General features: G+C 31.8%; 1 protein-coding gene across 2 annotated transcripts in view; it reads right to left on the minus strand.

Moving 5' to 3' along the window:
• Positions 1-1,507: 1,507 nt before the first annotated feature.
• LOC139480971 (uncharacterized) overlaps positions 1,508-25,182 on the minus strand; it is a 30,716-nt gene continuing 7,041 nt past the window's right edge. For both annotated transcript variants that reach the window (XM_071263967.1, XM_071263968.1), the window contains 15 exons: positions 23,301-23,532; positions 22,737-22,812; positions 20,960-21,127; positions 20,450-20,656; positions 19,241-19,520; positions 18,226-18,343; positions 17,363-17,463; positions 16,743-16,855; positions 15,901-15,998; positions 15,287-15,348; positions 11,296-11,501; positions 6,492-6,645; positions 5,581-5,805; positions 3,641-4,606; positions 1,508-2,386 (listed from right to left, as the gene is read on the minus strand). In XM_071263967.1, the coding sequence (XP_071120068.1) occupies positions 2,274-2,386; positions 3,641-4,606; positions 5,581-5,805; positions 6,492-6,645; positions 11,296-11,501; positions 15,287-15,348; positions 15,901-15,998; positions 16,743-16,855; positions 17,363-17,463; positions 18,226-18,343; positions 19,241-19,520; positions 20,450-20,656; positions 20,960-21,127; positions 22,737-22,812; positions 23,301-23,532 (3,119 nt within the window). In that variant the 3' untranslated portion in view covers positions 1,508-2,273. The remainder of the gene's footprint in view (positions 2,387-3,640; positions 4,607-5,580; positions 5,806-6,491; positions 6,646-11,295; positions 11,502-15,286; positions 15,349-15,900; positions 15,999-16,742; positions 16,856-17,362; positions 17,464-18,225; positions 18,344-19,240; positions 19,521-20,449; positions 20,657-20,959; positions 21,128-22,736; positions 22,813-23,300; positions 23,533-25,182) is intronic.

Genomic DNA, 25,182 nt, shown 5'->3' on the forward strand with positions numbered 1-25,182 from the left:
CAAAAATCATGAGGTTTAGAAAGACAGAAAACAACATGTCCTCAAGAAAAGCAAACGTAGACAAAACACTTAACAGACGATAAAAGGGTAAGCAAAATACACCAATAAAAAGACATGGGTGCTTTACAATGGTTAGTAGATAATATGAAGTGTCAATTATATTTTTACTAAAACGAATGTTTTTTTAGTATCACATTGCTTTTTAACTCACATGTAAATGTCAGTTAAGTTTGACATAGACAATGTCTAATTAGAATGTAAACTGGAAATCATTTTCCGTTTCTAAGTAGTAACATACCCTCTGCTCCAATACATGTAAATAATATATCAATTGGTCTGTATCAACTAACTAGCGACATGCTTTCATAGTCTTAGGTCTTACGATACATGAATAGTCATCTATTCCGGTCTATTTTCCGATTGTAACATTTGATTGAGTGGATTCGCATGTGAAGTGATGCATGCATGCATAGCACGTGACCTGCACTCCTTGTAGAGTTCAATAAATTTCATAATATAATTATTTTGGCTACCTTAATTTTTCGTCTTAATAGATTTATGAGATTTAAACATCAACAAACTAGTTATGCTTAAATTTCTTTAAAAATAAACCAGACATTACCAACATTTCTTTCAATGCGTTTTCATCTAATTTGATAAAAATATACCTGACGGTATAATTGGTCGTTTATCTCATGTTCTTTGTTGGATTCTTTTCTTTTGCTTTCTTTTGCGCTAGAAGAGAACACTCAATTACGCTATAGTTGTAGTTCAAGGACGTCGACATGTGTCTATACAGACATTTCATCAAAATTAGATATGATTAAATATATACCATCGTCTGTGGGGCTTTTTATCATTTGCCACCGAAACTGTTTATCTTCCTTTTTCCTTATTCTAGGAAACACACAATGAAATTTGACAAAAATCAACCCTCGTACAATATGACACAAAAGATACTATCTTTCATTTTTATGGCTTTGAATAGGTAGTACGTTCGGACAAGTAAATTAACTTAGATCAGATCGCATCATTTCCGTGTCATTACCATAATTTTGTGGGCTGTCATTACGTTTTATGAATTATGTTAACACGAGTTACCATTAGATATATTCAGTTTTTGTCTATGAATCAAGTTTATTAAATGAAGTTAATCAAAATGGTTGCATTATTGCATATATCAATACAATCTTTCTCATCTTGGACATCCCATTGTACCCATCTGTGAAGTTATCCCAACAATGCATAACATGTTTGTGTTGTATTGTGTTGTTTGTTGTATTAAGTGGTTTACCTAATGAAATGAATCCACTTGTCAAGAGAGATGTAGCACTTTTCGAAGAGGCCTATTGATATATTTTATGCTTGACGTTTCAAATCCGTTTGGTTTAAATTAATTTTTTAAACAAATTAAACAAATAAATTAAGAATAAAACACACGTTCTTGATTTGTGTCTTTATACAGAAAAAATTACTTATTGACCCCTGCAGTTTTTTCAAGGAGGTATCATTGAGGTCAAAAATAGATCAAACAAGAAAAAAACATTCCAATGGTTGCATACAGAACACAAACATTAACATATAAATCAAAATGTAACTTTTGCCGTAAAGGTGCAATTGCTGCTAAATTCATGTCCGCCAATTTTACTTAATTTCTCATATTTATTTTCTAACAATCTATATGCACACGATAAATGAGGTGAATACATGTGTTCATTGAAACTAAATTCTCGTCAAAACGAATTATGATAATATTTTGGTGTGTTTCAATTTCATAAGACTCGTCGACGGGCTTTAGTCAAAACGGTTCGAAAAACAAAGTCAAATTCGACGCTTAAGATAATAAAATACTAATTCAGAATTTACGGTAAAAACTATATACCCTTTCGGGGTAGAAAAACAAATAGTTCTATCAACTAAAAATTTACAAAATTAAAGTAATATCAATTTATATTTTATATTTTCACAAGTATTAGTGATACCGTCTTGAGGACATCTCCACTGGCAGTATCATCAGCCCTGTGAATATAATTTCATCAAACCAAGTAATATAGAATTAAATTCCAAAGGTAATGTCGTGATTAAAATTAGAGAAAAAAACATATAAATACTTTCAGGCCGATTTTTTAAAGCAAAAATGAATAACAGGATAATGCGTTTATACATGTTAATTCATTCAATAAGATTAGCAAGAACGACAGAAATGGATGAGTTACATTCATATAATTATATGTTATTACATAACGGTTGATATGATTTAAAAAGTTCTCTCATCATCCTTGTTCATTAATATAAAGCTCGTGTCCATTACCAGCATCTTCAGCGTCATACTCGTTAAAAGTTCTGTTTACATTTGTCTGCGGAATGTATTCTCGTCTTACTTTTCCTGAAATTTTAAACGTCCACAAAAATCACTACACAAATTATGATGTATAGCAATGCCTATTACAATTCGAAGCTACATTGTTAACACTTCATATGTTAAACAAAGGCAAGAGTAATATATCGCTGTTCGAAACTCGTAAATGTTCAATGTTTTCAAAACATTTTGAAAGACTACATGTAAAGACAAATTTGCAAATATTTTTTTCAATAGATCAAATATATGTTCTTTCCATTCTTCAACCGAGAAACACACCGAGCTGAATGGCATCGTCTTTAGCTTATTTCGAATTTATCAGAAAAATTATATTGAAATTAACCATTTTCTTAGTTCTAACGATTAAACAAACTATATGAAGGTTTTTCTAGTAAAAGGTCATACATATTATGTATTTATCCAATATTTTCATTTTATTTTCTTGGAATAATTGGTTTCTCTTCGACTAGGGATTTGTTATTGTACTTTTGGTATCTACTATCTCGCCGATGCTAAATTGGCTTGCTTCTTCAATATATTCTCATTGCAAATATCTGACCTCGTCTCAATCAACTATGCTTCATTTGCTGCTAATTGTTAACGGGTAAAAGTAAACACATGTAAGTGAACATAATTTATTCCAAATGCATTTAGGAAATTTGATAAATGTTAATGAATGTTAAGAAGTAAAGGTTCAAGCAAATACAAATATCTTGAAAGTAACATATAAAACACTTAGGTTCCTCCAAAATCAAATTAAAATGATTATTATCTTACATAATTGAATTTATCTTAAGGTTTTAGTTGATCTTGTTTTTATAGTTTATAACAGATATTAGGAACCCTCTTGAATTAGCCATGAAGCGCCAGATTAAATTGAATTTGACAGCTTAACCCCAATATACTTTTCGTAATTTTATTACATATCGTTTTAAAATCAATATCTAAGAATTTCATTAACTGTTTATTTTTTTCATAACTTTTTGAAGCAAACAAGTTGTTAATGTTAAATATATGAAGAAAGAATCTCTCTTCAATGACTTATATCTCATAAACAGGGTGACAGACCTATTCATATTTTCAGCATTTTTAATTTGAATATTTAGATACTATCAACTTTTGATTTTTTTAAAAGCTTGTTATTTGGAAACAAAGCAGCGAACACCCTTAATAGAATATTTGCTTAAGTTACCAATTAACAAGAAGTATTTCATATTCAAACTTTAAATTATTGACATTAATAAATAAATAAATAGTCAATGATATGTCATCACTGATTACCTTTCTTATCGGTTGATTCTCGGTAAGCTTTATAAACTAAAAACAACAAGATGGTAAAAAGGAGAAGGCCTATAATGGTGAAGCCGACAATAGTGCCTGTAGATGTTGACGATGAAGAAGATTGACTTGTAATTTTGGATGAACCGCTTTGTAGTGGTAACGTTTGACCAGTGTCCGTGGAACAGGTCATACTTCTGATTGCTGACTTCATGGTACTGTTCAATGACATAAATCCTTGGTCATATTCAATGCGGTTGATACCTATTAAATTAACTGAAATAAATACTTCTTCACCATTATTATGAGATCTTCTTGTAAGTTTTAAATTTTCAAATTTAAGTTCCGAGACACTGATTGCTTTTTCTAGATAACTTTGTAAAGATTCAGCAGTAAAATTACAATCGAACTGACTTTCCAATAAAGGAACCGTTATCGAGAATGATCCAGTAACAGGCAATTCGGTTCGCTTAAATAACTCTACTGGATCTATAGTGTTACTCGACCTCGGGATAACCTTTAGATAGGGGGACTTCTGAATCAGATTTTCGCTGAGAGTTATCTTCCATTCTTGTTTACTGGTATTTGTACTGCCGGTATCTATGGCTGCTTTTGGACAACCACTCACAACGATCATTGTGATAGTTTGAGTCAGGTTTGTGTCTTCCGGAATTTCCTTGGTAGAATAAATGTTAATAGCGGTAGTGTACATCGACGATTTCAATGTTATATTCAGTGTGTTATTAATGAGTATTCTTTCAAGTTGAACTTCAGGTATATCCATGAAGGCTTCGTTTTCTTCGTTTACATATTGTATGTTAAAGGCAGTTGTGTTAAGTGTAGGATCTTCAGATTCTATCTCAACATAGTTCACCATGACGTTGACATCAAACGAAATTAAAATACGATCAGTAAAATCATGACGATGGCTGAAGTCGGAAGGGCTGGGATATATAAAACCACTACAAACTGAAAAAATAATATAAAAAAATAGAATTTTACCAATAAATGAATGATTTTTGAATATCAAAGTATACGCTTTTTTACGAATAACAGTTCACGTTATCTTTAACTAATAAGAAGAAAAAACATCTACAAATGATTGGCTTTATATTACAAATACATTTTCTCTGCTTTGAGATTCTATCAAATCTTTGTTAACGAACAATTTTTCCCAACATGTCAATAATAACATAATATTTCCGTATATCAACTTTGTTCTGCTGACAATAAAGAACTATATTACCTCTAATATCATTGTATTTCTTTGAACTCTTTACGTCTACAATCCCCTGCCCTTTCATGAATGTGACCTACCGAATTAGACTATTTACCGGATTTGTAATCACATAAGCAACACGACGGGTGCCACATGTGGAGCAGGATCTGCTTACCCTTCCGGAGCATCTGAGATCACCCCTAATTTTTGGTGGGGTTCGTGTTGTTTATTCTTTAGTTTTCTATGTCGTGTCATGTGTACTATTGTTTTTCTGTTTGTCTTTTTCATTTTTAGCCATGGCGTTGTCAGTTTGTTTTAGATTTATGAGTTTGACTGTCCCTTTGGTATCTTTCGTCCCTCTTTTGTTTCATATATTAAACGCAATGTATTCTGTTCTTTTGACGAATATAGTTAATAGCAGGACATTGATCGTGCATTGATTTTAATTAATTGCAAAGCTTATTGTAATTCAGTATAAAATGAAATTTTTACATTGTTTAACCGCACCAGATGTCATTCTTTTTGGATGTCATGTGATTCCCTTTTGGTTTCTGTTTTAGACTTTATTTGTGTGTAATGAATATTTTTAGCATGAAACTTGCAATATTACAGTTGCCTCTAATTTAATGATCTGCCACGAATTATTTTATGTTTTCAATATATCAGACAATGACAAATTTAATTATCAAAGGTGTATGAATTGCATAAGCAAAAATGAATATACCTGCTGAAATAGGTTGATGTGCGCCTGGTCCTATTTCTTTGATTCCTACTTTACCCATGCTTTCTACACTCATTAACTGAGTGATTCCCTGGTCCCAGAAAGATTTTCTTGGCATTGAAGATAAAACATGAATGAAACTTGTGTCGCCCAATTTAACAGGCTGTCCTTGTAAGTTAGCCTTATCTGTACTGTGTAATGTAAACTGAACTGGATATAAGTCTAAATCTAAAATTTAAAAAAAAAACATTATTCTTTGGAGTTATGAACAAGTCGATCAAAGTATCTACCAAAAGTTTATAATGCTACAAAAGCGATAAGAGGAATTACCCGAAATAACCAAGAGTACAACATACCAAACACGAAAACATAACATAACCCTACTCCTCTGACAAATTAAATGTAAACAAAAAGAGAAAACGAGGGAATAAAATCAGTTTCACGTGTGCACAACCTTAACTCCCCTTTTCTTTATTAAGAACGGATATTGTAAAGTGAAATATTTAATACAAAATCATGCAACATGTGTCTACCAACAGGGTGTAAGCAAAGTTTTAAGTTTTATGAAATACCTGAAATAGATTACATTGTACGTTGATGTATTTGGCAAAAACTTTAGGAATTTTGGTTGCGAAATGCTCTCTAACTTTTATATATATTCTATATTTGGCCTGTTAGATTTTTAGTTTCGAGTGTCAGTGATGGGACATTTGTAGTCGAAATGAGCGTATGGCGAACAAAATAATATTGAATTCTGGTATTTATGATTTATGTTTATGTAGTTATTATATTTTTTCAACGGATTTTTATTTCTTTTATTCTTTGAAAGATGTATTTTTATTGAATACATACAATCAAAACCAGTGTACATTTGAACACTGTTATGTTCCATGAATATAAGTAACACAATTTACCAATTTGTACTGTTCTTCTCCGGATGCTACTTCTGATTTCGTATACACGACCTCTACAATGACCCTGGTCCCAGTTAAGTTCTCTTTTTTCACCATTTAGTAAAGATTTAATTCTTAATTTATTTATACTGTTTGTAACTGCTCCATATAGACCCTGTAAAACATAGTTTGACGTTCTTATTTATAACACGATCGAAATTTTACGCTCAACAGGTATTTAAATATAGATTCTACCATTGTATCGAAACATGTCGAAAGTGATACGATATTTATCCATTCAAGACAGTTAAATTTTCCAGTTAAAAACGTATACTTTATTGAAGGTTTTTTTCTGAAGAAGCACTTCCTTTATAAAACACAAAGAAACAGATACATAAAAATCCCTAGTGTCAGTTGCAGATATTTGTGAGGTAGGTTTATAAATATTTAAAATGTAACTGCTGAGAGTGGATGCATATCGTTTTGCACAGGATTTGGTGGTGGAATCTATTTCTCCAATGACTTTTGATATTCAGACAAATGCGATCCTTCTTTTCGAATGATCTGCAAAACGATGTGTTCTTTCTATATGACAATCGCCTTTTTCTTGACGCCAAAATAGAAAGTTCAGGAAAAAACCAAAGAAGATTTGACCTCATTATCGAATTTTGATCAACGAAGTAATGAGACCACACGAACCACATGTTGATTAAATAAATGTAATCAACAGGTCAGAAAAAGGATAAATTGTGTTATAAAAATTAAGAAACATATTAATCTAATAATCAAAGAGTTTTTGTGTCATCTTTTATACATTTCGATTGTATTTTATGTATTTTTTATTATATACGAAATGCCTTACAAATGCCACCGAAGCCATGAATGAAATGTGTCAAGATTGAATTTACAATTGAAGTCAATATATTTGACTCGGCCTATCAGTACAACTTTTAACTTGAAATGAAGAGTACTATTGCTTGGTCGCTACAGAATAATGGAATTTTAGTTCTCGCAGTTTCCATCCACCGAGGAAACCAATGCTTTCGGTATTTGCTTAACTTATAACAATACATTCTCTAATTTAACTCCCACAGTCAATTTTGTCTCACAAAAGTCAATTTGTCTCACAAAAGTCAATTTTGTGTCACAAAAGTCGATTTTGTATGCAAATTATTTTACAGAATCCAAACTAAACTAATTTGCCTACAAAATTGACTTTTGTCGCCCAATTTCAAATTAGGTAACAAAAGTAAAGTCTGTATTACAAAAATGAATTTTGTCATGACGAAAGTAAATTTTGTCCACTGAAAGAGAATTTTGTATGACAAAATTTTAAATTTGTAGTATGCTACAAATTTTGTTAAACTGAACTCATTTTTGTTGAACAAAACTCATTTTTGTTGAACAAAACTCACTTTTATCCGTACAAAATTGAATTTCGAGTACAAAACCACATGAGTCCCATTCAGCGCCCCGTAAATGGTCCGTTATTTGTTTTAAGCACGGTATCAGGTTTCTAGGTTAGGGATCAACATATCTTATGGTGTTATTTGTTATATTTTTCCAGAACTCAATCAATAATTGATATTAAGACATAAAGAGGACGGATTTAACATTGGGTTCTTCTCATAGTTCAATTTTTTTTTTATTTAGCAATGGAATCAAACAAACACCTAGTACATAGACTTTAACACGTTCCTATGCATAAAACATACAATACTATTATGACTTTTTTATATTTTCTTTAAATTGACTGATTCACATTTCATTCAGTTTATAAGCTTATCTTTAAACTGTGACTGATTAATAAAAAAAAATAGTAAGATAATTATAGCATACTGTGTCAAGAAATTGATTGACACTTCAAACAAATGTACATAACAAAATCTACTCCAGAGACCCCTGCTGCAATATGATTTATCCAGGCAAGCTACCATACATCCAAAATCACTGATTTTTCGGAAACCGTCTCGTCTTCAAAATGTATGAAATATTTGACACTTTTTTTTCCATTTAACTCAAAACACCAATTCGCCACGCGTAATTTTCTCCAAAACTTGCAATTGTTTTACAAGCATTTGACTTATACTAAAAAGTATATAAGCTAACAAAACTTTTAAACAGACTTATTAAAAAGGGATATAGTTACGGTACTGTTATCAGGTCATTAAAGATAGCATATTTTTTGGCTTTAATATTGATTCACTTATAGGGTCTTTGAATCGTAATTGAACATATATTTATTCTAAAACTAGTTGTTGGCATGGCACGGGTTATGTTCTTCCCATATATTTTATGATGGTATAATACTTAACCCCTAACGTAAGGGATTGTGTTTGATATTCATATGATATTCATAATTTTTCGATCAGTTTAATTAAGGTCTTGAGCTGGCATATCAGTAACTGCTAGTAGTCCTTTGTTAATTTATGTATTATTATCAATTGTTTAGATTCTTTTGTTACCTATTCTGACATCGGACTCGGACTTCTCTTAAACTGAGTTTAACTATGCGTATTGTTGTGCGTTTGGTTTTTATACACTGGCTAGAGATATAGGAGGAGGGTTTAGTTCTCAAAAAACATGTTTAACACAGTCGCATTTTGCGCCTGTCCAAGGTAAGGAGCCTCTGGCCTTTGTTAGTTTTTATGATTTTGAAATTTATTTCCTGGTGTATAATGCGGAGTTTAGTATGACGTCTATTATCACTGAACTAGTAACATATTTGTTTAGGAACCAGCTGAAGTACTCCTCCGGTACGGGAGTTTCTCGTTGCATTGAAGACCCATTGGTGACCTTTGACACATTACCCATTTCAAATTCTCAATTTTAAGTAATAGTTTAATACTTTTATAAAAATAAAGGTTCCTGTGTTAACCGATGGTTATCCCCGGACCTGGAAGCCATAGCGTTGTCAGTTTATTATCTATGTATAAGTTAAAATGTCCCTTGTATATCTTTCGCCCCTCTTTTATACAAGGTATAAAATAAGTTATTAATGTTTCTTCCCGTTTTTTGAACTATACGTCATGTCGGTTATGAGAAAGATCGACGTCAGCGTTCAACACATCGTATTGTATTAGTTAACAGAGGTTTTCATGTATTTTGTAGTAAAATTTTAAATGATTCTCATCATGTGTTTTTGTCCTTTTCTATATAATCTCACAATAGATTAAACCTGCTGTCTTCTATTCTTATTTTTCAGATAGAAAGGGGGTCCTTGCCAAGCGCTTATGTTGATTTCAACCCTAATTAGAATTCCGCGAACTTGTTACTTTTGTACTTGTTTAAATTACCCCCTATTTTAGGTTTCTATCAGTTAAGTTAATTTTTATGTTTTTCTTAGATTTGTTATAATTTCGTTTTGACATTGTTTTTGTATATCACGAAAAATTGGCTGCATCTTGGACATGACTTTTCTCAAGTTTGCTGTCTGACTGGTCCACAGACAGGAAATATGAACACGTTTTGGATCAGGGTGCAATTGATCTACATTACAAAGGTTTTTATCTAGAGCATTTGTAAAACGATTTTTATTCCGTCTTTGACTTTAACAAAAGAAATTTCTGCATTTCTGTAAAAATGTTACACCAGTGTTTCTGATATCACATACTAATCAAAACATTTACTAAATGTTATCATCGGTATGAGGACATCATTCGGAAATATAAATCAACATGCATTTCACATCCAATCTTTTATAGATAATATAATATATGATATTATTAAAAAAGCACACCAAGTCGGCATTCACCTCAACAGGTAACCAAATCGTGTAATTTCACATACAAATAACATTTCTTTTTAAGATCGACTATGTGTAGATAAAAGTGACAAGTTTGTGGATGTTTTTTCCCCATTTTTTTTTTAATTTGTTTCCACATTCCACAGACTGGAAACATTTAGTCGTTATTCCAATCTTATGATACTTGATAAAAGAAAACACTAATTTTAAACACGGAAAAGATTCAAGTCATAACCTGATTTAAGAAAGTGAGAACATGATTAAATTACATTGTTTCTACGAAAGGAACAAAATTGATTCTATATAAATGTTGCTTTCGAAGAAAAGCTTTCAGTGTGCTTCTAGAACACTCATTATTAAAGAACAGTAGAAAAAAATTATTTCAACGAAAATTAATAATAGACATTTTGATTCAAATTAAATAGCAATTCTTTCGAAAATTTATTATGAAGAAAATATGTGTCCTTTAGGGAGATTGAGAGGCTTTGTTATTTTATATTATGGTAAAAAATCTATCAATATATACATGTATACTCCACAAGGGTGACTATTGAATATACTATGGTCGCTTAGGGTTTACTCCGATTGGTTTTGCGGAATAGTTATTATACACAAGTGAAAGCCACGTCCGGTCAGAATGGGGACGTTAAATCAAATGCCTCGTGTAGAGATAGTACCACGCTATCTGCACGTTTACAATCCATGTATCAACTCCATGAGGGGTCCGTAGGTGGTCAGTTGCAAGACAAAATTTATCTTCCAACCCAATATACCATCATAGTAAGTAGAAGTGCAAATTTGTCGATCTTGACGACCTCTACTGCAGAACGTACCTTTTGTATTTATTGTAAATTAGTTATCGTTTGTGTATCATACTTTAGAATGTCTTATGTATTCGACGGCATGTTCAAAATTTACTGACTAAAACGAACTTCATAACATAGTATAGCAAAAGGGATCTTAATTATTTGATTAAAATGAAATAGTCAGTGCACATACTATTAATATAAACAGATTATAATACAAAAACCTCATATGCAACGTGAGTTATTCGCCTGATGGTGAGGCTTTTGCACTTACCATAATTCTTATAGTATGTATATATCCTATGTCGTAATCGATGAGAATACCATGGAACCATCTCCACCCACATCTATGCCTTTTACAAGTACAGTTAATTTTCACAATACCGTTGAGTGTTCCTTCTCTTCCAATCATTTGTACTTGGAACGTGGGGGTTTCCCGCCAGTAACAGTAGTAATGTAAATATATTACGTACGAACAAGCTAAAAGTATTATAAAACATAAAAAAAATCATACTATATTAAGAGCTTACCAAAAGTGTTTCAAATTAAAGGTGTCGCCACGATATATCCTTTAAGTACTTACATTGCTTTAATAAATTAGTCAGTTATCAATTAAGTAAAATAAGGCACAGTGTCGTAATACACATCTACTTTTGTATAATATGTATATTCAATTTCATAAATGAACAGTGCTGGTAAACACAGCAAATATCTAACACAAAATGGGGTAACAATTCAAGTTTGTGATATATGCGATGTTTTTATTTGAAATTGTTGCCTGATGCACCAGGATCTCAAATAAATTGGAAAATGCAAATGCATTTATATATGTGAAATCATTGAAATGAACAGATTTTTTTAACGTTATAACGTTATAGGAATTTTCTAAGTAATCATGTCTAAAGACCTTTTATTTAATATGATTAATGATTAAAATTGAACAAAAAATCAAATGTCAAGAAGAACCTAATCAAACTTGTATTTTTTAAGCAAATGTATATGTGACTAAAGACACATTGGATTCCATTATACGTAGCCTATAACAATTTTGTTCCGAATACAAGTAAAAAAATAAGTTTGAATTTGCCGTTCTGCTTTTATTTCTATTTATATACCTATAGGGAGTTATTTCTGAAAGTCTTTTTTGAAGAATCAAGATAACTGATACCATGTTTCAATGGTTGTGCTTCAAGGTGTGAAATTATTCCTGTTGTAGTTCGTTAATTTATTTCTTATTAAAAAATGCAAGCTACATTTTTTTTAAAAACATTTTTAGATCATTTGATAGTACTCGTGTGTTGTTGCAAATTCAGGTGGGTTTTACTGTTAAAAATTGTCTATCTTTAATAGTCTTTACAGGTTTAAACAGAAACTTATTATACTGAAATACCCATAAAAACGTTCGATTTACAAGTCAAATAATCTGAAGTTCTGTTTATTGATAACGTTATATACATGAGTGTTAGATTAATTTGATAATCCAAAACTTTAATAAATATAGGAAGATGTGATGTGAGTGCCATTGAGACAACTCTCCATCCAAATAACAATTTATAAAAGTAAACCATTATAGGTCCATGCACGGCCTTCAACACGGAGCATTGGCTCACACCGAACAACAAGCTATAAAGGGCCCCAAAATTACTAGTGTAAAACCATTCAAACGGGAAAACCAACGGTCTAGTCTATATAACTAGAGGCTCTAAAGAACCTGTGTCGCTCACCTTGGTCTATGTGAATATTAAACAATGGACACAGATGGATTCATGACAAAATTGTGTTTTGGTGATGGTGATGTTTTTGTAGATCTTACTTTACTAAACATTCTTGCTGCTTACAATTATCTCTATCTAAAACAGTACTTTCTGTGGAAAATGTTATTGAAAATCTTCAAATTTTAAGAAAATTGTTAAAAATTGACTATGAAGGGCAATAACTCCTTAGGGGGTCAATTGACTATTTTGGTCATACTGACTTATTTTTAGTTCTTACTTTGCTGTACATTATTGCTGTTTACAGTTTATCTCTATCTATAATAATATTCAAGATAACAAAAAAACAGCAAAATTTCCTCAAAATTACCAATTCAGGGGCAGCAACCTAACAACCGATTATCCGATTCATCTGAAAATTCCAGGGCAGATAGATCGTGACCTGATCAACAATTTTACTTCCTGTCAGATTTGCTCTTAATGCTTTGGTTTTAGAGTTATAAGCCAAAAACTGCATTTTACCCCCATGTTCTATTTTTAGCCAAGGCGGCCATCTTGGTTTGTTGGCCGAGTTACCGGACACATTTTTTTAACTAGATACCCCAATGATGATTATGGCTAAGTTTGGTTAAATTTGGCCCCGTAGTTTCAGAGGAGAAGATTTTTCTAAAAGATTACTAAGATTTACGAAAAATGGTTAAAAATTGACTATAAAGGGCAATAACTCCTAAAGTGGTCAACTGACCATTTTGGTCATGTTTGACTTATTTGTAGATCTTACTTTGCTGAACATTATTGCTGTTTACAGTTTATCTCTATCTATAATAATATTCAAGATAATAACCAAAAACAGCAAAATTTTCTGAAAATTACCATTTCAGGGGCAGCAACCTAACAACCGATTATCCGATTCATCTGAAAATTCCAGGGCAGATAGATCGTGACCTGATCAACAATTTTACTTTCTGTCAGATTTGCTCTAAATGCTTTGTTTTTTTAGTTATAAGCCAAAAACTGCATTTTACCCCTATGTTCTATTTTTAGCCATGGCGGCCATCTTGGTTGGTTTGCCGGGTCACCGGACACATTTTTGAAACTAAATACCCCAATGATGATTATGGCCAAGTTTGGTTAATTTGGCCCAGTAGTTTCAGAGGAGAAGATTTTTCTAAAAGATTACTAAGATTTACGAAAAATGGTTAAAAATTGACTATAAAGGGCAATAACTCCTAAAGTGGTCAACTGACCATTTTGGTCATGTTGACTTATTTGTAGATCTTACTTTGCTGAACATTATTGCTGTTTACAGTTTATCTCTATCTATAATAATATTCAAGATAATAACCAAAATCAGCAAAATTTCCTTAAAATTACCATTTCAGGGGCAGCAACCCAACAACGGAATGTCAGATTCATCTGAAAATTTCAGGGCAGATAGATCTTGACCAGATGAACAATATTACCCCCATGTCAGATTTGCTCTAAATGCTTTGGTTTATGAGTTATAAGCCAAAAACTGCATTTTACCCCTATGTTCTATTTTTAGCCATGGCGGCCATCTTGGTTGGTTGGGCGGGGCACCGGACACATTTTTTAAACTAAATACCCCAATGATTATTGTGGCCAAGTTTGGTTAAATTTTGCCCAGTAGTTTCAGAGGAGAAGATTTTTGTAAAAGTTAACGCAGGACGACGACGACGACGGACGACGACGACGGACGCCGGACGCCAAGTGATGAGAAAAGCTCACTTGGCCTTTCGGCCAGGTGAGCTAAAAAACGAGAAACGAGAAACATAAATTACATAAACAAACGATAACTACTGTGCATCAGATTCCTGACTTAGGATAGGTGCAAACATTTGCAGCGGGATTAAAGGTTTTAATGGTACCAAACCTTCTCTTTAATGTACACTTGTATAATCGAGCCATTCTTAATCGCAATAGATAAGAATATTCAAGTTTAATTTGATCGGAAAAATCGGATACCATTTGCAGCAACTGTTTGCAGAAAATAATGTTTTTTTGGCAGTAAATAAGACAGATAATGCATATTTTAATATTTTTCTTGTCGTATAACACACATCGTGGAAATCATTTATTCTATTACAAGAAGTTTCATGATCTCTGTTTTCATAAAAATTTAAAACTTGAAAATAATACAGTGTTTCTGTTTTTCTGTTGTTTTCCTCTTATAGTTTATGTGTCTCACGGTTTTGATTTGTGATCCCTATTTATTTTCGCTTTATCATTTATGACTATTGATCAACGGTATACTACTATTGCTTTTATTTATATTGGATTTTGTTTCAACCTTTATGTCTTATATCTTTTCTGTTTCTGTTTCATTAATGTTAAATTGATATATTAGAGTTATTTAATATGTGTTTTGTTCATAAAAATACTGAGGCTCTCCTTTGTACCGGTATACTAAATGATAATCATACCGGACGTGGGTGCATATTACTACACTCCCATGTACCACTACAACTAGTTTTTCTGTAAAAGTAGTTGCACTAGTACACACATCATCGATCAGCCTTACATGTCACTTACCTTTTGTTTTTTTAAGGAAAATGGAAAAGTCAGTTATTTGACTGTGGCTAATGTTGACTGACCTAAGAATAACAAAAGTAATATTGTGTTAGGATAACAACACAAAAGTCTGTCAAACAAATTGTTTTACCGATTATTCAAATTGATTGTTTTCTTCACAATTGGTTCCCAACAATAACAATTTATCTGTACTTTGTTATCTTAAATCGTATTAGTGTCACAGCATTTTTTTAAATATAATTTGGTCGTTTGGCTTTCACTTGCTCATAGTAACAAATAAACTCATCATAGATACCAGGACTACATTTTGTATATACGCCAGACGTGCGTTTCGTCTACAAAAGACTCATCAGTGACGCTCGAATCCAAAAAAGGTTAAAAATGCCAAATAAAGGACGAAGTTGAAGAGCATTGAGGACCAAAATTCCTAAAAGTGTTGCCAAATACAGCTAAGGTAATCTATGCCTGAGGTAAGAATATAAACAGGTTGTGTTACATAACAGCTTATTTCAAATCTATTAAACTCTTTCAAAATTGATTTTGTTGATAATAACTATCCGTATTTTAAAAATTCTTAACTAAGGTGTGAAAGTAGTGAAGTTTATGTATGTTACCTTTCTTCGTCTTTATTATTTAAGACATCTAGTAGTCTGGCTTCTGCCGGCATATCTGTATTCAAAATCATCGCTTTTCCCATATGCAGCATATCGCCCTTTTAATATATAAAAAAAGAAAAAAAAATTAATCCTAAATATTGGGAGGGTGAAATGCTTTCTATAAAAAAGAAGATGTGGTATGATTGCCAATGAGACAACTATCCACAAAAGACCAAAATGACACAGACATTAACAACTATAGGTCACCGTACGGCCTTCAACAATGAGAAAAGCCCATACAGCATAGTCAGCTATAAAAGGCCCCGATAAGAATCCATTTGTTTTCCATAAAACAAAATTAAAATAGCACAGAACTGTTAATGACAATAATAATAACAAAACTATTTGGCCATCCGACCAATGCATTTTATTTTTATTTTGTGAATCAAATTCGGAGACATGAATTTGTTTTTATTAAAAGTGAACAAATATTACTATGACATCTGTGTTAACATCGATTGCGAAGAGCATAGACGAAAAATATAGGAGTAAAATCTTAACAACAATGTTTCTCGGGAAACAAATTCATGTTTGTTTTATTGTTCCTCTGATTCGTCATAGTAGTTTGACGTTATGCAAAAATTATATATAGATACCAAATTTTTTTCTGTGCTTGAGTTTTTTTTTATCATATGGATACAACTTTACTGTTCAGCTTTGCTCATAAAAGTCCAGATAATTTTTGTTTAGCAGACAGTTAGAATAGATCTAGTTGGAAGTTGTCTCATTGACAATCCTACCACACCTCATTTCATATGATTAACTGGATTCTTCGCTCGCATAAAACAAACTATATTGACCTCTATCGTCTTCAGAAGAAATGGTTCTCCATAATGAACATTTATTCCTAATTTGTTGATACCCTCTGGTGGTACAATTTGGAATAATCCGTCGTAGTTTGTTATTGCAGAAACTGAAATAGAGAAAACATTCACGATTCAGAATGTGTAAATAACAATAGAGATTCTGTAGTATATATTCATATAGCACAACACTTAAGAGATTTGTAAAATATATTCTTGTGACTTTTTTTTATCGTAAAGGTTGTAATCTTATGTTGCAATATTTTACCTTTTTTTAAAACTGTTGCTATTGTAATACCACAACGTCTTTTTGTGATTTTCATGAAATATTTGTTGTGTTACAGAGAAAATATAGGTTTGCGAGCAATACTGAAATTCCCAAAACTTCCTCATTTAGAAATTAGCCACAATCCCACAAACAACTGAATTCTAAGTGCATTGTGCTCTTACAAAAAGGGACACTTTTGATATGAAAAAGCTGTTAGTGTGGTTTTATTTTAAATTAAGAAAGAAAAAAACTTTTTGGTAAATATTAAACTATTAAAGCTTATGCTTTATAACAACTTTTAGCTGCTGTAAGTTTTTATTTAAAGGTCATAGACGCAGTGACACCTTACCTGTGGTCAATGGCTTAATTGTTAGTCCTGGTGATATTCCATAATGTTGCGATAGTGCCAAATATGAATCGCCATTTCTGATTTTTACAAAATCACCAAACCTGTCAAAAATAAGATGATTGCATGTATTATGACAAAATAATATATATATGCACATTAAAATAAACATTTGAAAAAGCTTATATTTTGGTCCTGGACTGGCCATTCATCCTTGTTAGTGTTGGGAAGAAATGAAATAGTTTTAAACAGATGGTCTTAGATCTGAAATTCATTTAAGAATTGAATGCTTCTTTTTGTAAATTTATTGGGGTGTAAAAGCGTTGACCGAAGTACATTTTGTATGAAGCGCGGAAGCGCTTCATTCTAAAAATGTGCGCACGGTCAACGCTTTTACAACCCTATAAAATTACAAAAAGAAGCATTCAATACTTATAATTACATTTTTTAGCTATGATCATGAAAACACGAATTTTATATATTTTTTTATTTAATTCACCTGTGCACTTTATTGTTGGACCACGTGTTAGCATGAAGGAAAAGTTGTATTGAGCAATGCAACTGCTTACGGAATAACACGTGATGTGCAGTTAGCCAATCAGAATAAAGTATTATAATGAAACATACATCTAATGTAATTATTGTATGATAATAATATGTAGCTTCTATTTTGGGATACTCTTTTTGCCATCAAGAAGAATTTGAATACATTTGGGCGTTTCACATCAAAATAAGTATTGTTGTCGGCAGTGTAACCTTTTCGAATTAAAACCACGTATGTGTGTCTTTCCCTTGTTTTAAAATGGTTTTCTCAACATGTATTCCCACATCTACATAGTATTGTTTCGTCATAAATTTATACATACTTGTAAGAATTGGTGGTCCCATTCGATTCAGATAAAAGACCACAGTAGTTCGCTTCTATCGTCCGTGTACAGTACATAAAAAGTGCTTTACGTAAACATTTTCTTCTTTCATACAGATCTAAAACATTCAAGAAAACGTGTTGGCATTCTTAACTGTATGCACATGTATAACCTATATAATATATATAGTTGTCAGAGCGACGGACACAGTGCAGGAAATGTTGTCTCGATATCTCAATAACAAATCTCGGCGAGGAAAGAAAAAAACAATTGCTTCCGAAAATTTACAGATTTAACATTGTTGGGCTGATATTTAGAGTAATTATAAATCATATACATGAAATGGTTCCAATTTTAAAATTGAATGTTTAACCTATTCCAGGAGAATTTTGAAAAGTGGAAGATACTTTTTTCAATAATGTAATATTATCTTAAGTGCAATCTTAATAATACTAGTAACAGTGTGTTCAATCTACAAGAAAAATATAGTACTTCATGAGAACAATGAAAATATTTCCATAGCTATCAATAGTTATCTGATCTCAAGAGAATGTTTTGTTTTGATATGAGAAGTTCTTTAATGCAATCTGATTGTAATACATTGAAACTAATTGAAACCCAAAACTTTTGACAATGAAACATTCGCAAAGACATATGTTCTATTGTCTCTTTCGTCTCATTGCGAGTTCAACAAAGGTGTGTTTCTTTGTGTTTTCAATTATATAGCAGATCAGTTGTGCTTAAAATTCTGTGCAGAATTTCGTATTGAAAAATGATCAATTTATTACTGAAGTATACTTGATAGGATGCATTTAGAGAAGATCCCAACGACCTACATGTATTTCCATATGATTTGACCATCGTTAAATACCGTACGGTGCCCGATAGTTATTTTCGTTCCTGTCTCGTGGTCACCGATGGATAGGTCTCTGGTTGGCAAGCATTATCTCGTTGTCAAGCAAACTACATCTCCCTAAGATACATAAGATTATACGTTTGGAAATGTATTTTTTACCCGATATAGGTCTTTTAAAGTATTCTGGTTTAATAAGTGCATCAATCGATGACAATTTATATTGTATAGGCGCTGGATTTTCAGCTGCAGATCTTGCCCATTCCCGTAAACTTTCTGTTGATCCTGCAGTGAAGTCCCCGGATGGAGCACTCCCACCAATATAATATTCTCTTTGCTCCTTTTCCGTGTTTGATACCATTTCCCTCATTTGTTGGTTACTGTTAACACCAACACTAAACCCTCCACTTGCTCCAAAAGGAGTAGAAAGCTCAGCTGCAACCTAGAAAGACTCAAATAGTCTATACTTTGTTGTATCTGGACTCTCGTATTTCAATACAATATGTTAGTCAAAGAAAGATTTGCAACACTTCTTCGAGATTAATAGGAACACATATTTGTAAAAAAAAATGTCCGAAATCCGCTGATATTAACAGCTTTTCCGTTTCAAAGGATGAGAAATTCCTTATGGAAGAAAAATGAAAAACAAATTAATAAAAATGTTATAGGGCAAAATAATTGACACTCCCAATATTATGATTGTTTGCAAAGAACATGTTAGGTTTTGCTAATCTGTTATCAACTATGGCATCAGATTCACCACTTCGTCAATAGTGTCCATTGTATACATTTATAAACAAGACCATATTGAGAAATGTTAAATCGTGACTGCCAAATTTGTGGTTCAAAGTTTATAAACAGTGTAGCTATCTGAAATTTGATCAACTAAACCGTAGAACTTTTGAACATACAAATAATTAGAGATCAAGAAAAGACAAATTTGAAAGATAAATATGGATTTTATTTCAAAGTATAAGTCAGAAAGCTCAACCTTTTTTGTATAAATTTGTGTTCGAATGTAGTGTCATAAAGATGTGTGGACATAAATTGTCATCCAAACGAATAACTGTAATTTGTTCTTCATACAATTCTGCTGTATGCAGAAATTCCTTTTTCTAAAATGTCTACAGCCTAACTTTAAGTACTTATTGTTATTAGCTATGAATTTTTTATAAGAATAGGTAATAAGTGTAGAAACATCGTGGGCCCGTGTGGCCATGATTTTCAAACGTACATTTAAGTCTTATAAGATATAAGAAGATGCGGTATAAGTGATATATAATGCGATTAAGATCAATTCAACGATCACCCGCGAGCGTGTTTTTCAATTGAAGTAATAGCTGTATACCATACAAATTCGGTTCAACTCACCTTTGCCGAGATGCCAACAGATTGAAATCTATCTAGATCAGAATTTTTGAACCTAAATTCTTGTACTGCTTTTGCTCCCATAACAACCTCAGTTGTGTAATGAGTTCCAAATTGTTCAACTACTTGAATATATCTCTGCTGTATTGCATCTGCTTCACAATTATCACTCGGCAAGGCTCTGATGTTGTCTTCCAGAAAATCACTCAGCTGAAGAAAAAAAACATCGAATTAGGAAAAATTAGTCTGTGAATCGTGTATTCAATAAAACATTTCTAGACTATCGGTAATTATATTGTCATGAGTAAATGTGTGTTTTGTGTCTTTTCCAAATTCGTCAATCTGTTTTCTGAATTGAAAATCTTCTGATATATACATATTTTGTCAATCAAATACAGGTCCATATTGAAGAAGATGTGCAAAATAAGCGTAAAATCAAAATACTTCCATGAAAAGAACTTATGTACTTTACATTGCAGTTTGACATCTAAGTTCCACAAATGTAAGGCAAACCTTGGACATTGCTCCATCTGTCGACAATCTAGCTTTGTAAACATTCGCTCTACCAACAATGTCTAAGGTAGTTGTTTCTCCTTTTGTCATTTCTTTAACTGTTTTCTGGTAACTAGTGCTGGCCATAAAACTTCCACTAAAACCAAAACCTTTAGCTTTTCCGTGGACCTGACGAAAGAATTACAAAACAAAGTGATTCATATTTCAAACAGTTTATGGTACTAGTTTCTGCTTAATGTTAACACCGATATCTTAACACCAAAAAGGTTTAAGAAATGTAAGTGCTTACTTTTATGGTGATTTTTTTGTACATTATTATAAAATAGTGAAAGGTGTTAGAAAGAGAAATAGTTCGAAAGTAGCATTGGAAGCTTTTTAGACAACAAATTAAATTCCATTGAAATACATTTTTTCTGTCAGATTTGTTCAATCCAATGCATGATCATGTATTATTACGGATAAAAAAAGGATAACTTTTTACCTTTTTCAAATGGATAATCATAGTGTTAGCTTGAAACATTGCAGTATATCAATCCACTTATAAACTTCTCAACATAACAATCCACGAGCAAACTATCTTAACGGCGTAAATAATTTGTTCACAAACTTGCATTCAATTGACTTTAGAACTGTATCATATACTTGCTCGAAAAAAAGTAAAATCACAAAAATATTCAACCGAGGAAAATTCAAAACGGAAAGTCCCTAATCAAATGGCAAAACCAAATGATAAAACACATCAAACGAACGGACAACAACTTTCATACAGATATACGCACTAGTAAATGAATGTTAGTCTTAAACGGCTAATTTGACCTGAAAAGATCATATAAAAAGTCATGAAAAGAGTTTAAGTTATTTTTTATATATTTTTTGGTAAAAGTCTGAAACTATACACGCTCAGTCTTTAAAAGTGTTACATTCATTTTTCAGATATTGTTTTTGCAAGTTCAGCACTGTTAAGAAATTTGGTTTGCTGTCTATCCAGTTCTGTTCTCTGTAGTTTTCCTGATAATTCGGTATGGGATTAATTCGTAGAGGTAAATAACAACTACTGAACAATCTAAACGGTCCAAGCGAATATAGTCCCTGGTGTAAACAGTGTATAACTTGCATGTTTTATTTGATACACTTTCCCAATTTATTTCTTGATATTAAAGGCATAAAATATTAAGTAGGGGAATGTAATTACATATTAAAAAAATTTGGGTGCTGAATCTTAATGTTAAGTAGTGATTTGGTCCAGTTCAAAAAGGTCAAATTTTATCACGTCTGAAGCTGTCAAACTGAATTTTACACCCCCTTAACATAGAATTGTCAATATTTGAGTTAGAGCTGGTAGAAGTTTATATGATTTTGATATTATTTGTCTCACTGGTAGTACACTACACTGTAAAGATCTTTTTGAGAAAGAGCAGGTGCGATTTTTTTAATTTGAATTTTATTGTCTAAAAGAAATGCACTACGAAATAACTGTGTTCTCGGGCCATTAGATGAACAGTCTGAGCTGTCATATCAATATTGCCGTTCCAGGTCAAATTCTTGAACTACAATGGAACTGTTAATGTGACACCATGTTCTCTTATAATATATTTGAATTAAATGCTATTCTTCAATACCGCATATTGAATACAATCATAACGTGAAAGTACTTTTTTTATTGGACACTACTAGTTCTTGCCCATTATAACCATATTTATTATTTTTTTTCCAAAGTGCGTGTGGCGAGCCAATAATATTTCTTACAGTGAGGAACACTTTTAAACTTCATACTCACTGACACATCGACCTGTAGCATGCTTTGGTAATCTGTTTCAGTTTTCACTTGATGATAAGACGATCCGAATGAAGCACTGATCACGGTTATAAATGTAAAGTTGACAAATATTATAGATATGATCAGTGTAAACAAAATTAAATAAAATAAATAAGCATAGACAAAGTTACAAAACATAATGTTGTAATACTAGTGGTAATATTTCTGATAACTTTTTCTTGATTTGCCCTATTTTTTAGAATTAAATCGGATATACTATATACAATACCGATTGTCACGAGAAATAAAGTACCAAACACAGAACTAGTACATATGAACTATATATCAGTTTCGTCGCCAGTTCATTCATCCCGACTGTTTAATTTGTTTACATCGTTTTTAGAACAACTGCTTTACAATTAGTTTTCTTAAAATTTATATTCATAAATATATTTACATACATATATATAAATGCTGTAATAAAATTTAGTGATGAGAACAGAAATATGACTAAATAACTACCATTGGCTGTATATAAGTTATATAGTAAGTATTTGGAAGACAATAGAAACATAATTTTCAAACCTTGTCTCAGAAATAACGTCAACGTTGTCTGGAATCCTGTACTCGCCATCAGCAGTAAAACGAAAATTAAAGGGCAAGTCTAAGACAGGAAGACGAAATCCCTGGTCAACTTCCCCTTCGTCACTCACTGGATTTCCTTTGTATATATCATATCCTCTGCATATGTATCCTAAACCAAGACGCGAACTTGTGGCTATGAACGGAGTTTTTGCTTCATTTTTTCTTCTGGATGCTAAAAAAATAAATTATTCAAATGTCACTTTGTTAAAAATATGGTTTACCTTCATTATTTATAAAAATGATATCACATGTATCATACTGAAAACTGCAACTTCACACTTTACAAAAACACCACACAAATCTGCACATTCTTCCAATTTACAAAACAAACACGCGTTAGGCAATATTTCAGAAATTCATTCTGGTATTTTTGTTTTACTGAATTAACATTTGGATGAATAAAATATGAACTTCTTTTGAACTGAGTTTTATTTTGTATTTGTTTTATATTCTACATTGGCTCTAGAGGTATAGAGAGAGGGTTGTGATCTCATAAAATATGTTATTGATACAAATGAATGATTTTATTCTCCATTTTTTCCGTCTAAGATGACGCGTGTATGAACATACGGTTTAGTCACGTTTCTCCAACATTTGATAATTAGACTAAAACAACATTAGGGATTAGGGGGTCCTCATAAGGACTGGCATCGTGATAATCACCTGTAATTCACCTATATCAGGTCTTAACTAAAATATTGTAAAATTGGATATTGTTAAAAAATATTTATATTAAAACATTAACAAACCATATGGAGAGTTGTCTCATTGGCACTCACACCACATCTTCCTATGGTCGAGTATAACTAGAAACGGTTACGTAATTATTTTCATCCGCCGTATTTGATTTACAAAATTAAAAAGGTTATTCGACAAAAAAATCCTTAAATAAACAAGGGAAATTCTAATCAAACTGAAAATTTCATAAAACATTATGAAGAAATAATCTCGAAATGTTTTTTTTTAAAAGATTTTTTTTTATTAAAAGTAACATGAAAAATCGAAATGTTCACTGACTGTACCTCATTTTAGTAATTTATTCTATTACTTGATATATTTTTGTATTTGTGTTACATGTAGATGTTAAAATCTAAACCGATGCAAAACAGCCAAGTTTTATTTATGTAAAAAGTCACAAAAGCGATTGTCTTCTAGTGCGAAGAACCGTATATCTACCTAGACGTTCTGTCTGTATATCACTAGAGCCGAAGCCAGTTTTCGTGGTATACTGTCTTAGTAGATGAATAGTCAGTCGTATATGTATCCACTTTTTCCACGAAAACGGAGCTGATACAAAGTGGGTACATCACATCGCGTCGTGATCTATATAGTGTTTAACTGTGGGAACTGGCTTGGTGAATATTGTGCACTACTAGTATTTTCGATTTGTTACTTTAGTTTTGGATAATTAATGCAAGTTGACTAAGAATTTTGAATAAACTGTATCGGTGATAATAAACTGCGTTTTGTACTTTTATATAAGATTAATGACTCAAGATATATAAATTCTTAATAGCTCTCAAAATATAAAATGTTAATTTTTATTCAAGATCGCAACATTGTAATCTATAATACATTATTATGAAAAATAGAGAACAAAAAAGTACGGAAACGGATACTGGATGTGTAGTGATTGATAATTTAGTCTTAGATTATTTGTTGCTTGTTTATGTATGTTTTTGTATAGTTCTTTTATCGTTCTGTTGCACCAATGTCTCAAGATAAGGGGGAGTGTTGGAGCCTGTAATTCGGTGGTTGTCGTTGCTGTGTAATATATTCGTTTTTCGTTCATTATATTGTACATAAATTAGGCCGTTAGTTT

This window comes from Mytilus edulis, chromosome 7, assembly GCF_963676685.1.
Source record: "Mytilus edulis chromosome 7, xbMytEdul2.2, whole genome shotgun sequence".
Taxonomy (NCBI): domain Eukaryota; kingdom Metazoa; phylum Mollusca; class Bivalvia; order Mytilida; family Mytilidae; genus Mytilus; species Mytilus edulis.